The sequence below is a fragment of the Glandiceps talaboti genome, chromosome 16, assembly GCF_964340395.1.
Source record: "Glandiceps talaboti chromosome 16, keGlaTala1.1, whole genome shotgun sequence".
NCBI classification, from domain to species: domain Eukaryota; kingdom Metazoa; phylum Hemichordata; class Enteropneusta; family Spengelidae; genus Glandiceps; species Glandiceps talaboti.
The window spans coordinates 9,102,351-9,118,520 of NC_135564.1; the positions used below are offsets into that span (position 1 = coordinate 9,102,351).

At 37.6% G+C, this 16,170-nt stretch overlaps 2 protein-coding genes across 3 annotated transcripts in view; both read left to right on the forward strand.

The window, feature by feature from the left end:
• Positions 1–408: 408 nt before the first annotated feature.
• LOC144447538 (myosin-2 essential light chain-like) lies at positions 409–6,188 on the forward strand. The gene is made up of 6 exons (XM_078137586.1): positions 409–533; positions 628–664; positions 2,121–2,267; positions 2,859–3,038; positions 3,627–3,704; positions 4,817–6,188. The coding sequence occupies exons 1-6, from the start codon at positions 531–533 to the stop codon at positions 4,843–4,845; spliced, it is 474 nt and encodes a 157-aa protein (XP_077993712.1). The 5' UTR covers positions 409–530; the 3' UTR covers positions 4,846–6,188.
• A 2,854-nt stretch (positions 6,189–9,042) lies between these two features.
• Positions 9,043–16,170, forward strand: part of LOC144447062 (uncharacterized) — a 44,511-nt gene continuing 37,383 nt past the window's right edge. For both annotated transcript variants that reach the window (XM_078136953.1, XM_078136954.1), the window contains exons 1-2: positions 9,043–9,274; positions 15,356–15,755. In XM_078136953.1, coding sequence (XP_077993079.1) covers positions 15,389–15,755 — 367 coding nt within the window. In that variant the 5' untranslated portion in view covers positions 9,043–9,274; positions 15,356–15,388. The remainder of the gene's footprint in view (positions 9,275–15,355; positions 15,756–16,170) is intronic.

Here is a 16,170-nt window from a genome sequence, read left to right on the forward strand (position 1 = left end):
TTTAATAGAAATATTCGTTCGATCGACGAACAAGTGTTTAGCCAGTGGCACGTTGACCGAACCCAACGATAATATTTAGTAACAGTTACATCTGTGTATGACGTCACCCATTGCTTATACCTGACCACAGACAAGTTATGTGTGTTAGTTATCTGTGACCTGACATAGTAAACGTTACACCTGTGTATCACCACAGACAAGTAAGTTTCTTACTTGTCGGTGGTATCACGTCATCCAACATTGCTTACACCTGGCATAGGGACCCCCCCCCCCCCGAAGTTACATCCCCCTGTGCATCACGTCATCCATTGTTTCTACCCAGCGTAGTAAAAGTTACCCCCTACGTTGAAAGGTATGGAATACTGTGACCTAATAAATAGCTTGACATACAAACGGCGCAGACGCAGACTCGGAAGCTGCCCTGGCAGATTATTGAATAGACACATCCGATTTGACTTATAAGAACTCTGCTTACGTAATTACTCTCAAACACTTCAACAACCTTTTCAAAGACTTCACACGAATCAGAAATGGTAAGATATATCAAAATCACTGCGACGATTTTTCACACACTTCGAGATATATATGTTTGAATACTTTGTTTAAATTTGTACCATATCATTACAGGCACGGAGTAACCAGTTTGATGACGAGCAGATCTCAGGTAAGCGCCCCATCACTTGTCAATCACGTTACGTCTTTTTGTACATTTTCGTGGTGATGTCTCAATGTAACTTTTTTTCTTCGTAGTCTCTGCAAATGCAGACGAGGACAGTTTTCAGAGAAGGGCTTATTTTTTCAAAATGTCTTTTCTTGGTGTACATGAGAGCAGGGCAGAGAGTCTGTAATTAACCTGCATAAGTGGCTTTACACCGTAAATATAACGACGTTCAATGAAACATGAAAACAATAGTACAGTCTGGTCAAATACTTAGCTACGTGCAATGAAGCAAAGCAGACTATTTACTATCGTCTGAATGGCATGAAACACGCAATTTAAACCAACCGTTAATTCAAGCATGCAATTGTGTCTCAGATATTTTCTGTCTACACAACGCCATAAATTCACCACTTGTTCCTGTCGAGAGGTCATAACCAGGTTGAAATCGTTGCCCAGACTTTGTGTAAGGTGTGGCAGGGTGACATGTCATCAAATTCAAATTAGAATGGGTCGAGGGATCACTACTTAGTCATGCCCTTAACAAACTCATAACAGATATAGTCTTGTTTAATTTGCCGTGAATGTTTTGTGTGTCGTTGGACGTTTACATTTTGGTGGTTAAAATATTCTGGTTGAGTTATATAGTCCGTTGGTGTGATATGTAAACAATATACCAAGGCATGCAACAAGTACAAAAGATTATTTAAAGAATTACTTCTAGGAATTCCATGAATGTTCTTATCCAGGACTCAATGGATCAGATGACCTTCGTGCATGCATGACCACTGGGAATAGCTTTACTCCCGACCACTTGTTGATTAAAGATTTGACTGCGTGACGTCATAATGTCCATATATAGAAGTAGAGTTGGAAAATCAGTGCACTCGACACTAGTACTCGTCCTACCGCTGTTAGTAATAATTGTGAAAAGTGAGGGAATGAGGGCGTAGGGATGTGGGGTGAGGTGTGGGCGGGAGGGTTTTTGGAGAGTGTGTCTGTACTCTTTGCGGACGAGTGATATTTGTGCTTTTGACGTACATAAAGTTGAACACTTGATACTCATGGGCATGCATACGTGACGTAAATAGGGAGGCATTTAATCTTTTAAAACATTTCATGTCAGCGTCACTCAGACAACCGTAGGGTACTCAGGCATCCTAGTCTGCATCCTTGTGTAGGTATTCTGAGCCTCGGGTACCATTGTATGTATGTGTGTGTGTATGTATGTATGTATGTATGTATGTATGTATGTATGTATGTATGTATGTATGTATGTATGTATGTGTGTGTGTGTGTGTGTGTGTGTATGTATGTATGTATGTATGTATGTATGTATGTATGTATGTATGTGTGTGTATGTGTGTGTGTGTGTGTGTGTGCGTGTGTGTGTGCGCGAACGTACATCTGTAAAGCAACTGTTCCTATTATTACAACGATATGAACTGAATTTACTTTGCAGAGATCCGAGACTGTTTCTCTCTGTTTGACAAGGTTGGTGACGGCCTTGTTGAATTAAGTGAAGTCGCCAATGTACTCAGATCACTTGGTTACAACCCAATGAAAGATGACGTTAAGAAGATACAGAGTGAACTTGGCGATGACTCTGGTAAGTGATCGAATGAACAGTGATGTACCATTATTCGTTGTTGGTTTGGTTACTGTTACCGATAAAATAACATGTTTATTTTCACTATCTGGGGGAATCAAATTCAACTCAATTCAATAATATTTTGACTAATAGGTGAGAGGGTGAACCTGGCCTTGGTTCTAGTAAGTGATCGGGTAACAGTGAGGTAGAATTGTTTGTTCTCATTTGTTTGCTACTTTGTTATAACATCATGTACTCTTTTCCTTTTTGTGATGGAATTAACTTAAAACCAAATCTAATCAATAATATTTAGACTAAGAGCCTAAGGGCGAACTTTTTGGCCTTGGTAAGTGATCGCGTGACAGTGGTGGAAACCATACTAAAATGAAGTTAAAATCATCAACACTGTATGTATTATTGGCGTCTAACAGCTCCCTCCTAGTAAGGTAATAAGTGTATATCATATTCTCTGGCAATTATTCAACAACCTGCTGCTCCCTATATATTTCTTTTCAACTGATCATGTTCTACAGAAGTATCACCTTCCAAATATCACTTTTAGCATATCTTTTGAATAATTCATACCCATTTTTGTTTATGGTCGCCCAGTGAGAAAGAAGCGAGTTACTTTCGAAGAGTTCCTGGCTAGTGTGATGGCCCATGGACCGAAGATTCGTGGCGATTCGCGTAGTGATCATATTACTATGGTAGAGGGTCTCCGTGTATTTGATAGAGATAGTAATGGTACCATAGCATCGTCAGAACTACGCCACATTCTCACTACTCTTGGTAGGAATTATTTATTTTGAAATTTTGATTTTTTTTTTGTAGTTGCATACATTTTAAAGGTCTTTATTTATTTAAACTTCTTTTCGGAAAATGAGAAGGGGTGGCAGAGACATAGATAGCTAAATAGATAGATAGATAGATATATAGATAGATAGATAGATAGATAGATAGATAGATAGATAGGTAGATAGATAGATAGATAGATAGATAGATAGATAGATAGAAAGATAGATAGATAGATAGATAGATAGATAGATAGATAGATAGATGGATAGATATGTATACAGACATGTAGTCAGACATGGATATACAAATGTATAAACATATAGACAGACAGTTGACATGACGGAGAGATACGTAGACATAGTAGGACATCGTGTATGTATGTATGTATGTATGTATGTATGTATGTATGTATGTATGTATTTATTGTGTGTGTGTGTGTGTGTGTGTGTGTGTGTGTGTGTGTGTCTGTCAGTCTGTGTTTGTGTGCGCGCTTGTTACATGCATATTTCTATCGTATTAATATTAGTTGGATATTCAAGTGAAATTTTTGGGGAGATATTACTGTGTTTATGTTTGGTTTAGGTGACAGATTGGGAGATGAGGATGTCGACGAATTGTTATCAGGCTTGGAAAACTCCAAGGGACAAATTAACTATGAAGGTATGTACAACTATATCACCATCAACGACAGCGCCCCACAATATATTCTTTCGGAAATTTCAATTATGATGTCAGAGGATAAGAAAATGCATCTACAACCGTTTTCACATGACTATTACAAATTGATGCGTGGTTCGACGACAGTATCCACTATTCAACCATTATGAATTCTCACACACAGTAGATTATCTCATGACACAGGTATTTTGCACTTGGACATGCATTGATTGACTCTCATTACCTCACAAGCAGCCGCGGTTATACCCAGACTCTTGTCGTTGGGGGCTACACCCGCCTAGTAGCCAGTGGTCTGGGTAACAGAGACTACCTCACAAGTGCATGACTGGGTTATTGTAACTTAAAATCTCTCATGCTGTATTTACAAGTGCCTGATACAGATTTCTGCTACTTGTGGCTTTGCAAGTGTTCTTTCGTAACTTGTGGTCACATTTTCTGTTTTCTTAAACTGTAAACTTCAAAATACAGATATTAAATATTGTTGATATTAAACGGAAAACTGATGTCCATTATACTTCGAAATCAGCAATATAAAATTCCAATATTTATTCCATTGCATTTTTTTCTTTGAAAACGTAACAGAAATTCATTTAAAAAGTAATGTTGAAGCTATTCTTACCTTAAGTACAAATAAGTTGTATTTATTCATCATGGACGCTTTATCGTCTTCGTAAACTGTATCGACCTCATCGTCGTAAACCACGCCAACTTTTACGGCACCGTCCAAGGCGCAGCGTCGCGGAAGAAATACTAGCTCTGGTTTACGAGAATGTGCTGACCCTCATGAGTCACTACAGGCAATATCGTAACGCGCAGTAAATGTCACACATGCCCGGCCAGTACTGTACTTAGAGATACGAGACATGGACAACTCCGACATGACATCTCAGTAGCACGGCGTACTGTCCCGCCCCGAAAAAAAAATTGTAAACGATAAGAGAATCCTACCTTCAACTTCCAAGCGCAGAATTTTGATTTGCAAAAAAGCTCAAACCAACAGTCTGAGTAATCAATGCCACAAATTTCCAATATCAAAGTTGTTCTTTCCTTGAGTATTTTAGGTAACTTTTTGCTCATCTTCTCGTTAATTTCAGATTTCGTCCAGATGTTGCGATCAAACTAAAGACATCCATCGCGATACACGGGCATCTCCACAATAGTAGATCTCCACGAAGCTGTTGGATATTTGAAAGCAAAGAAGCCACTGTCAAGACATGCCTGTATATTACACACATCACGTGATGGATATCTACTACGCACTGTTATCATTGGTTCCTGTAATTTTACGAAATTAAACTTGAAATATTTTAGACAGTAAAATGATAGTTATAATATATATCGTAGTTGAGTATATAGTGGGGTCAAGATGGTTGAATGGCTAGAGTGGCAGGCTTAGAATCTCAAGTTTCGAGCCTCGCCATATTGCCGTTTGTTCTGAATGACTAAAGTCCTTGGGCAAGATTTGAATCACGATTGTGCCCCAGTCAACCCAGCTGTATAATTGGGGACCTGGTAGGATAGAAGCTGCAATGCGAATGCTTTAATCCTATGCGTGCTAATAGAGGCTGCCAATGGATGGTATGCTCCCGGGGAGTTGAAGTATAAAGGGCCATTGTGCCATTATAGGTCCGTATGAGACTTGGGGTAATGCTTTGAGCACTAGTGTGGGAAATTAAAGCAGAATATACAACCCATATTATTTTTACCCTTATTATTTGAAATATTTTAGTGTATGTTTTATCAATTAGGGGTCTCAGTTAAAGAAGGTCAATCGTTAAAACAAGTACAACTTGATACCCATTTGTAAACACATAATACACACATGATAATAAGTGAAATGGGATGAAATGAACAAAAGTTACGGTTGACGTCACAGTTTTCCGACGGTTGATCACTTTGCCCTTCTAACCAAGTGACTGATGACCTGTGATCTAAAAAGAGACACAAGAAAAAGTGTTATAGATATGAGCTGTAGTATAAATATGGCGATTTCATTTAGAACATGCTGTCTTAGATATGTTGTGGCATCTCTTTTAATTCTATGCTGATATAGCCTAATGTACTAAAGCAGTAAAGTATTTACACAGATGATTCCAGGTCAGGCTCTACATCCTTTAGTATCCAATCCGTAGTGGGAATTCTGTTTGCATTTCTGGCTAATTTAAAGTAATCATGCTCATGGTATTTAGCATCAAGAGTTTCTGTTCACGGTATTATTAGATGGTGCAGGCCATGCTCTTGAATACGAAGCGGAAAATGTGTGAATGTTTTTTAATCTCATGGAATGTGCGCCACCAACGATTGACATTTTTAGTTACTTTGTTCTTTCTGCGACGCACTTTCTATAAATAATGCAGTAGGTAGTATTTCATTCTTACAAATGGTAATGTATTTCTTTGTAATTTGTAAGTTCGTGGATAGTCTAATATTATAAACATAAATATCACACAAACAAATCTGTTCATGTCCTTGTGGTGAATAAATCTGCCCATGGGCTTGATACACTGAATGTCACAGAATGTGTGCATATATATATATTACTTTCTTCCCAATGTCCTAGAATATCCTAGTGTTATAATTATACTTGGCGAGACTAAAACTTGGCCAGTAGCTTCATGTAACTTTTTTGTAACGTTGTCATGTTGTTTCTATGGCAACTGATACTTACGTGTGTCCTCCTTCTTATAAGGCAAATCATACGTAAACAATCGCCGATCGTAATCAACCTAAATATGAAGTCACGGTTGATTGGATTGAAGGTAGTAGTCTACAAGTATCCCGGTTATCCAAACTTTCGTCGTTGAGGGCTCTCGCTGATGGTTACCTCTGGACGGCAAAGGATAGCCTCGTCTTGCTGCTCGACGTTCGGGCTTTCTGTCGATACTATAAGCGAACGAAGTTCGCAGTGAGGGCTTGCCCGGTGTTCCATCTTCGATAGTGATGTTCGGTCGTGTGTCGTATTCTATCGGAAGAACATCCGAGGTCTAGCAGATAGACTAACGATAGCCCAATTCCAACGATGAAAGTTCTGGGTAACTGAGACTAAGTAATGCTCGTACACGGACACTGTCTCTGCACCGACTGTAGTATGGTGTATGGTGATTTATATTGACGGACATGGACAGATACAAACTGTAAATCACAGAGATTTGCCGTAGTTGGTTTGACTAGAAATAGCAAGACTAGACTACAAGTCTCTGGGCTGGGTCTTGATGACAATGTTACCTCGTTCGAAGACTTTTTTGAAGGGTGTTTTTGCAAAAAGGCACACACACACTATCGTGTCTCGCTAGAATGGTTAAAAAGTTAATAGATATAACGTTTGAAAGAGTACTCTACTATAAATATATGGGTTAATTGCGCGTTGATAGATTTTTCAATGACTAGAATTATATACGTTTACAGCTCTAATTGTTGTTTTCAAACAAACAAACAAACAAACAAACAAACAAACAAACATAAAGTTCAGGTTAGGACGTCTTAAAAGATCACACCTTGTCATTAAGTAATCCTATCGATCTCTCTGGTATTTATTTAGTAAGCAAAGCTGAACAAAATCGATAAGCCAATTCACGACATCAACTCAATAAAACATGGCCGACGACTTTGTTATGAATTTGGCATGAGTAATTACGAAATGCATTGTTACATATTTGTAGTGTCAAACAATACGACACCGGATACAAACTAAGCAATATCTATTGATGTGCATGTCAAAGCATCACTTTGTATTACTAGTAATATATACAACATTTTTGCACTTGTCATGATTGAAAACTGTTGTTTCATAAAGTACATATACAAACAATTTCAGATTCGAATCTAAAACCACGACACTAGCTAACTACTAACCTACAGGATATCAGTAGCTTTACTAAACTACCACTGCTAAAGTATGTTGTCCTGCTACAACTTCACTAACTCTGTCAAATGTTGTGTTCCATGTACTTAATTTCTTGGGGTGGGGGATTAAATCGTGCGTCGCCAATATATAGTAAAGCGTTATTACAGTACATGTAGTACGGAGGGTGTTTGAAGAAGTTGGAAAAGGCATACTTTCGGGTCAATCTGCAAAAAAAGTATACAGTGGAAATTATAATTGCATTCAGTTTCAATGACCGAACATGTTTGATAAGAGCCACATTTAATCAAGAAACATCAACAGAAACTGCTATATGAGTAACATCTGTTAAATAACTGTAAGCAATAACCCATGATTGATGGACGCTATCAGATCTCTACTATAAACAATGAGCATGAAATTCATAGTAACTAAACGGAGTTTATAGTATAGATCGGGAAGCATCAACCTACTGCGGTTTATTATCTACATTAGTGGACAGACACTGCTTTATCAGTGTTTGTTAATGTGTTATTTGGTTGAATATGGTTCTTATCAAATTGTTTGATCATTGAAACTGAATGCCATTATAATTTCCGCTGCAAGTGTCTTTCCTGGTCTCTGCTTCTTTAGATGACGCCTTTCCTAGGATCTTTTGATGTGAAATGTTTCATTACAATGACTCACTGACAAGTCTGTGATGGAAATGAACTTCGAAACGATGGACTCTTAACTTGCAATCGAAAAAAAACCCATAATCATAGATTCTGAAAATTATTAAATATAATCTCTGAGCTTTCTGTCTTAAGAGATTGCCGTAGGACGTAAGCAAACATACCCCTCACGTAACTTCGTAGTATAAGCTTGACCTACACGTCGTTGTTATCGTTGACCTGCTGCCACCAAACTAGGAACGTGAGGGTGGTGGTCGTTTGTAAGCACGGTGTATATTTTCTGACACCCATATTGTAATTCATCCATCTGAGATACCCCATTTGAACTTTGAAACACTTGTAATCGGAGTTGTCAGTTGTGGACTTAAAATCATTGGCAATATTTATTTGTCAATTTGCATCGGAAAACAGTGACATACTATTTATTATACTGCAAGCGACTTGACGATCTAACCCATAATATCCATATATTAGTAATTAACTTCAAGCTTACGTCATCATTTATTCATTCGTTTGAATACTCGTTCAACTTATAACAAGCGTGTGGGGGTTACATTGTTATATTGTGGCCGTTCAATGTCAAGGTTGCATAATTATGTGGCACTGTTGTAATATTGATTATGTGGCCGATGCTATTTGTCACACACCCATGTATACCTTTAACACCCCTGTGCATTAATGGTTGTGTCTGAAACTGTGACGTCATCCACTCAATGTATTCTGCCTTTTCTTTTGCACTCATCAGGCTCCATAATACAGAGATACTCAAGGGAGTTTTGAATAATACATTAGCTGGGGATCTAAAAGAGGACGGTTCATACATATCGTTATACGCTGCTACTGTTTTGCCAAGGAACGGTGCAGAAGGAGACGACGTCATACATTGATATATATAGTACGCGACATTCTGCTTTATATACCTTAACTTTCGAGGAATATCCACTCCGGATCTTTTCTCTTCCAGTAAAGAGAGAAAGACGAAATAATACCCAGTGTTCAATTAGGAGCAGTTGTTCAGTGACCATCAATTTACACAGGTAGGGACGCTTGTGCATTGTTTACGTTTTGTGTGTGTGTGAAATGAACACATGGAACCCAGTCAGTACCTTATAAATGGACTAAAGGTATTCAAAGTCAGAGTCATTAAATGTTTAAAAAAATGTCCATTAACTTTGATAATTGAGGTAAAGTTTAGATGAACGTGGATATATACCAATCTGCTTGTTAAATTATTCGATTTGCACGCTAAAGAGAAACAGAAACGACGGTATATCAGATACATGTTAGTTTGCATTGTCCCTATTATCACCCAGTTGAAGAATTTTAATTAACATTTTCACGCCTCAGTTTAAATATATACTTGGGTGGTGATAACGTATACACACCTCGATACGCTTATCTCACTTTGACCTAATTGAAGGGCTTCTGGGCGTTCGAGTGTTGACAAATAGAAACAACGAAAATCAAATACCACACTACGGTCAATTCTACTGTACAACCCCTTTACTTTTAAATAGCGTGAAAGAAGACTGTCGCGTGTTACGTAAAAGCCTCGGGGGAAGAGTGGTTACTGGCGTTCGTTCGTTTGTTCTTTTATACTGTGTCAGGGTGTATAAAAAAGCTAAATATAGAACATTAACATTAATAACTCGACTGGTACTTCAGCAGTAGCTATGATCATGGAAGTATTCCATGCTATGGGATACAAAGATTGAACATATTTAAAACACGCCACATAGAAAGCCAGGACTAAAAAGACCCCATTTTGCTTTAAAAGTACATATCAACAATTGTATACTATGTTAATTAGATATTGTTTATGTATCGTAACCGGTAGCTGTTGATAATCGGGCCACGCTTTCGACAACTGTGTCATAAGGCACTAGACCGTATTTATGTGATCATGGAGGTGTACGTACGCGAGATAACTCCATCACGGCTCGACCAACTTAACCCAACAACGTTGGAGTAGTCATGCATACAGTGGGGAGGGGTATAGAGAAAGGACCGAACTTGATATTTGGATCTTGTTGCAAGCACGATAGATCACAATGTACACCTTTACAAATGTATGTAACTTTAGAATCATGCCCCGGGGAACTATGTCTCCGATATTCTTTACCTGGATGATATGCGTGAAGTTTACAGCCATTCTTTTAAAACATAACTCACTTATAGCTGCCAAAATGTTGACACACCGAGGAACTGATTCACAGTATCTCGGTCACCGTACTACTTTGCATTAATACGTCAGCCATCCATGGTGTATCTGAACTGTATACCGAACTATAACTTTCAGGTATATGTCTGCACAAAGTACAAGATAAGATTTTACTGTATTTGTATAATATATGCGTGTGTATTTACACGTTTGTCAGCTGTAAACTTTGAACAGAGTGTACAGAGACAATTTTATTCCTTCCGCCACTTACAAAATATACTGCTTTATCGAACCATAGTTGTACTATATCATGTTTACCTTTCCTATCAAGACAGCGTTACCTGTATGCAGGCATCACTAAATACTTATACACTTATCGGTTGCACCACAAAACACCACAGGAGACGGGAGACATTTATGCGAAAATTTACACGTGTTTTGCTACTTTTATGAAGCTATAAATGTTGATTGTGATTTATTCCCAAGGTTTACTGTTATCAGTTCCTTCTTACCTATAGCTAGTTATACAAGGCGAATATTTACATATTGAAGGGCTAGAAAGCAAAAAGTAGCTAAAGACACGCAAATCTTCGCACATTTTTTTCCTGTCCCCTGTGGGGAAAAACATGACTTCAACAACTCATGCATACACGATAGCGCAATGGATGGGTGTAGTTTAACCATAGACACGAAGTCTCCCTCCAGCGTGTATATGTACAGTACTAGGAGGTGCATCCACATGATACAGGCCAACATCACACACTGCCAATTTTCGACGTTAGAGTTAGACCTATTTTTAGATCGTTTACCGTGTCGTCTAAATGACCTTTTTTAATCGCGGGCTTTAGTCTGGATCTTATCTCGAGTAAAAAGTACAGTATACTATGTGTATGTGTCACCACTATAATTTATGTACTCGTATATTTTAGTTGACGAGTAGCACTTTAGCTTCGGGGGGATTTTCTAAAATACCTGTGTTACTATAAAGCACATCATGTATGTATTCACGTCCTGTGGTAAACCAACGGGAGTTTGTGCTTCATTACATTATGTTCCTAGAGTTTACTTCAGAACTACATATGTGCTTGAAGATACAGGTGGGTAAGTGTAACGCAAGGCGTAAATCTGGACCGTAACTTTTAATTGTCTAAGTATGGTATTTGTCTTTTGTGAATACTAACAAAATAACAAGAGAATGGACACTCGGTTACGGGCTATCAGAGATTGTGAATGCCTCCACTCTGCACCCAATACAACAATGGCAATGCAAAAACCGTGTTTATAGACGTAAATGGGGTCCGCTTAAACTTATTAAACTTTGCATAGAGAGATCAAGACCCGTGGCATCTGACTGGTTTGTTTACAGAGGAAAGTGTCTTTATCGTTATATAGGACAGTAGTATCCCTGAAATGCCAGACAGTTGCAAATTGGAAGAATCTCAGACCACTATAGTCTGAGGAAGAATTGAACACACATACAGCTCACTTCGATGTTCCATTTTTAAGTGGTTTGAACGAAAAGAGAGGTCTGTGCCCCAAAAGCAAATTTACCAAGGACAACACAACCGAACAACACTAATTTACACAAAAGTTTGTCATGTCACTACACCCTAATTCAAAGATCACGTGTAAAGCATTGGAAAAAACTAGTTGCATCTTTCATTCCTTTTATATAGAAGAATGCATGTAGCCAAGTACTAGGGTAAGTGTGAACAAGACCCCACGGCGGCTGATGCTAAGGTTTTGTTGCTATACAAAATAATTCTAGGGACTTTGCATTATATATAAAGTAATATAATGCATATATACTAAGTGAATCAACAAGTTTGGCAATTTCAAAGCAAAAATCGAGGTTTCTTTCCAATGTCCGCATTTGACCTTTGACCTTGCTTGACTCGGGATTACAGAATACAAAGATTCGTGTTTTCGACAAATTGAATACTTTTTTAAAATATCGTCTACGCCATCGGAGCATCAACACTATATAGCTGAGATTTTATGAGCAATGGCAATAATTGCTCAATGAATTGTCGATCTGGAAATTACAACTGCAGCATTTACCTTCTTATAGGAAAGCTTGCTTTATGTTGCTAATCGCTTCAACAGTGGATATATATACATTACAATATGTCTAACATCATGGTATGACACATTCAACGAAAAAGAATGGACATCTTAACCTTCCAAGGTCTTATATCCCCCGGAGAATCGGTATGTGGTTACACCTGCATTGTGCGATACTGGTATTTCTATTGTATAGGGTTCATTCCCCCCGTCAATCAAGAGTTGTTAGATGATATATATACATTATACAAAGCTATAATCACGACATCCATTGAAGAAGGCGATTTCTAAATGTATCTTATTATTATATTATTATAAATGTGTCTGAACGAATACCTATTCTCTAGGGTTGATTCCCCTCCGGCAAAAGAAACAGTTCACAGACGGATGCGTCCTAAGGAATATCGACACAGTCATTATAGTGTGGGCACGACAGGCCAGATTAGCTGAATCTCAGACCACTATAGAGAATATGGTCTGAGGCTGAATATATCTTTCAAAGAAAAATAAACATTTACCAAATCATCAGGGATTACCATTTCAATCATACACATTTTTTTTGTCTTAGCTTGCTTATTTTGTTAATAAATTTCTTTTCAAATGTTTAGTTATTTCCTTCATTCAATTCGCGATGGATGGCGGAAGTTTGTTCCAGGTATTCACTGGTCTGTTGATAAAGTAGTATTTCCACATGCCCCTCTTTGACATGTTCCTTGAAGAGGTCATATTGTTTGTTAATTTTGTTGACTTTGTCTGGAAATAATCTTATAAGATACAGCGTCGTGGGTTACCAACAATGACTTGAAAATATTTCCTAATAACAAATAAATTTATAACGTAACTATCCCGAACTGTATATTTAACGAAAGGTATTACCGCAAGGCCTAAAAAAGTGTGGTTCTCATTTATAGAATAGGTGGGGTAGGTAGAGGTATTATTTTCTTTTTCATGTGTGAGTGTCTAGTTCAGGCAGTTATGTTTTCCGTTGTTTTCCATATCGTCTATGTGTTATTGGTTTCTTCCTATCAGATCATACAGCCATTAGAGATTGGAAGAACAGTTTTATGTTGTCTTTTTAAATTGGTGTCAGTTTCCATATCCACTATTTCTCGCGAGACTTAACAATTTTATTTTTTTTCTCGAATACATAAAAAAAAAACGTTTAGGGTCGGCAGTGAAAAACTAGGTGGGGTCGGGTATGAACTGGAACCAAACAATTTTTTAGGCCTAATAATCCGAATGATATTATGTTTTTTTTTTACACTTATCAGAAAAGGACATGTTTAATTTTTGGGTGAAAATGTGTTTTCATTAATTACATTAGTCTGCAACAACTCGTGGAATCACTATTTTTTGACTGTTTTGGTATATCATCTCCAGAGTGCTATGACCTCAGTTTCAATACGGTACTTGCAAACCCGCCATGTTGAATGTTGCATCATTGGAAATGTGATAATAAATACTAATCAATTAGTATTGTAAACAATATTGATATTTTTTGTAACCACAAATAATCAATTCATAGTTAAGCTGACAATTGTGGGAGGTTTATTTTATCAGTAGCTCCAGATTAGGTATTACAATAACCACAGACAATCCCATAGTCCTTTGTGTCTGAGCATGCTCAGTCTGGATTGCAAGTTCCCTATTCCTTGGTATCGACGTCATAACATTAGACATCAGTAGAAAGTGTAGGCCTGCATGAAAACAACACGTATTCGAAGGTCATTGCACTTTCCGTTGATTGAAGAAAGAAATTGAAGTAATGAAATATTACAAAAAGTCAGTTTCACTATACACGTGTTTCGAATAATTTATGGTCAACTGTTTACGTACACTATTGCAAATTAATGCTTCTTTTATTCGCCCCAAGGAAACTCAGGTTGAAATAAGAGTGAGGAAAAGTGAAAATAAATAAAATACAGTTCTATGCGCACTCAATCATAGATGGAAATTAATTAAATACGTCTATCAAAACAACCTAATTCTTTACTAGCATACCCCAAATTCTACATAAACACTGTTCTCAGGTATTCCGCTGTACAGTACGACTGGTACGTGCTAGGAATACTTATTTGATGAGGAAATGATTGAGATCAAGCCTTAGCACTATGCTAAAAATTCTCTCTATTGTTAAGGTCATTGTCCGAATAATTATCTAGATTTAGTCTGCTAGTAATTTTTTTTTCCAAATACTTTGCGACAAGCTGTGTATTACATTACCCAGATAAGCAAACATTTATTAAAATGTGAGGAAAAATTGGCACGTAATCTAAGAGATGTGATATTGCTCACATCGGTTTTTGAACAAAGAGATGTGATAAGACTGGAACTACATCACGTAGGCCCCCCGCTACAACAAAGGACGTGGCGACTTATAAAGAAACACCATTTTCCAGTAACATAACCACGAACAATGCAGTGAAACTAAATTACTGTAAATATTAAAATGTATCGATCTTCACCTTGCGATTTATGTGCACAAGCTAATTATGTGCCACAATGAATAAACTAGCTAGAAATAAGAATAACACGTCATGGCGAAGAAGTGATATTGTTTTCAGCGCATATACATCACAAGTATGTTCAACGGTCGATAGTATTTTAAGTAGTATATGTATGTATACACGATTATAATACACCACGCGCATATGCTCAAAGAGATGTCTTCATTTTGTTGACCCTTCTCTCATATTGGTGATGACATCTTGTGCGTTTATAGAAAGTAATTTTTAAGAAATCATGTCATATGCGATGTAAAATTACTGCATTTAGGTCACGGTGGATATTATGCTCTAAGCTTCTAAAGATATTACACTCACCTGGTTACATTTATTATGATTATTAGTTTTCATAATTTACAGGGTAACCTTTCACTACTTTCACCTTCCAGAAACACGGTCTAGTTTTATGCTAATTTGACGGGATGGCGGACACCGTTGTTGATCAAGCCACCGTGTCTGAAACTATAACCACCACAACAACAAGTACAAGTTTTTCCGAAACTGTGAACGGAGATGTCGCGGTGAATGATTTATTACAAGAGGAGACGAATGTGAGCCAGCAAAATGGAACGGACGTACAAACAGTAACTGTGACCAAAACAGTTCACGAAGTAAGAACAGAAGATGGAGAAACAGTGTCACATCAGGAAACTGTTACAACGGTTACAACTGAGGAAGATGGCGAAACCATGACAACGACTGAGCGAGAGGAGAAAGTGATAAGTGATGCAGTCAACACGGAAGGCAAAGGAGGTGACTTCGGGCAAGTAGAACCTTCAGCTGACGAAGGTAAGCATTAATTCTAGCTCAATAAGCAATGATCGTTGGAGTTCATGTCATCTTGAAAACATCAAATTATAATTTCCGACTAACACAATGCCAACCGCTACTGAATTTGCATACCCACCCTCTTTGTTTTTGTAAAATGTACCCGTACTGGGGTAATGACTTTTCCAAAGTTGAGTAACCACGACGCAGCAAATAGAAGGAAAATTAATATATTCGTTATGTTAATTTATTTTGTACAATTGGGGATAATTAAATCGTCGCTATTAACCAGGTCTGTTAATAAGACACAAAAACATTGCTGATTGATTTTAACTCAAGTCCGTCATGTGTGTATAAACAAACGTGAAGGGCCTCCCTCTGCGTTGATACACATTAAGATTTGGGTTAAAACCACAAATGACTTCGTCGTGTAAAC

Coding starts and splice junctions, on each gene's coding strand:
- LOC144447538 (XM_078137586.1), top strand. Junction 665..2,120: donor TGATGACGAGCAGATCTCAG/GTAAGCGCCCCA, acceptor TTTACTTTGCAG/AGATCCGAGACTGTTTCTCT. Junction 3,705..4,816: donor GGGACAAATTAACTATGAAG/GTATGTACAACT, acceptor CGTTAATTTCAG/ATTTCGTCCAGATGTTGCGA.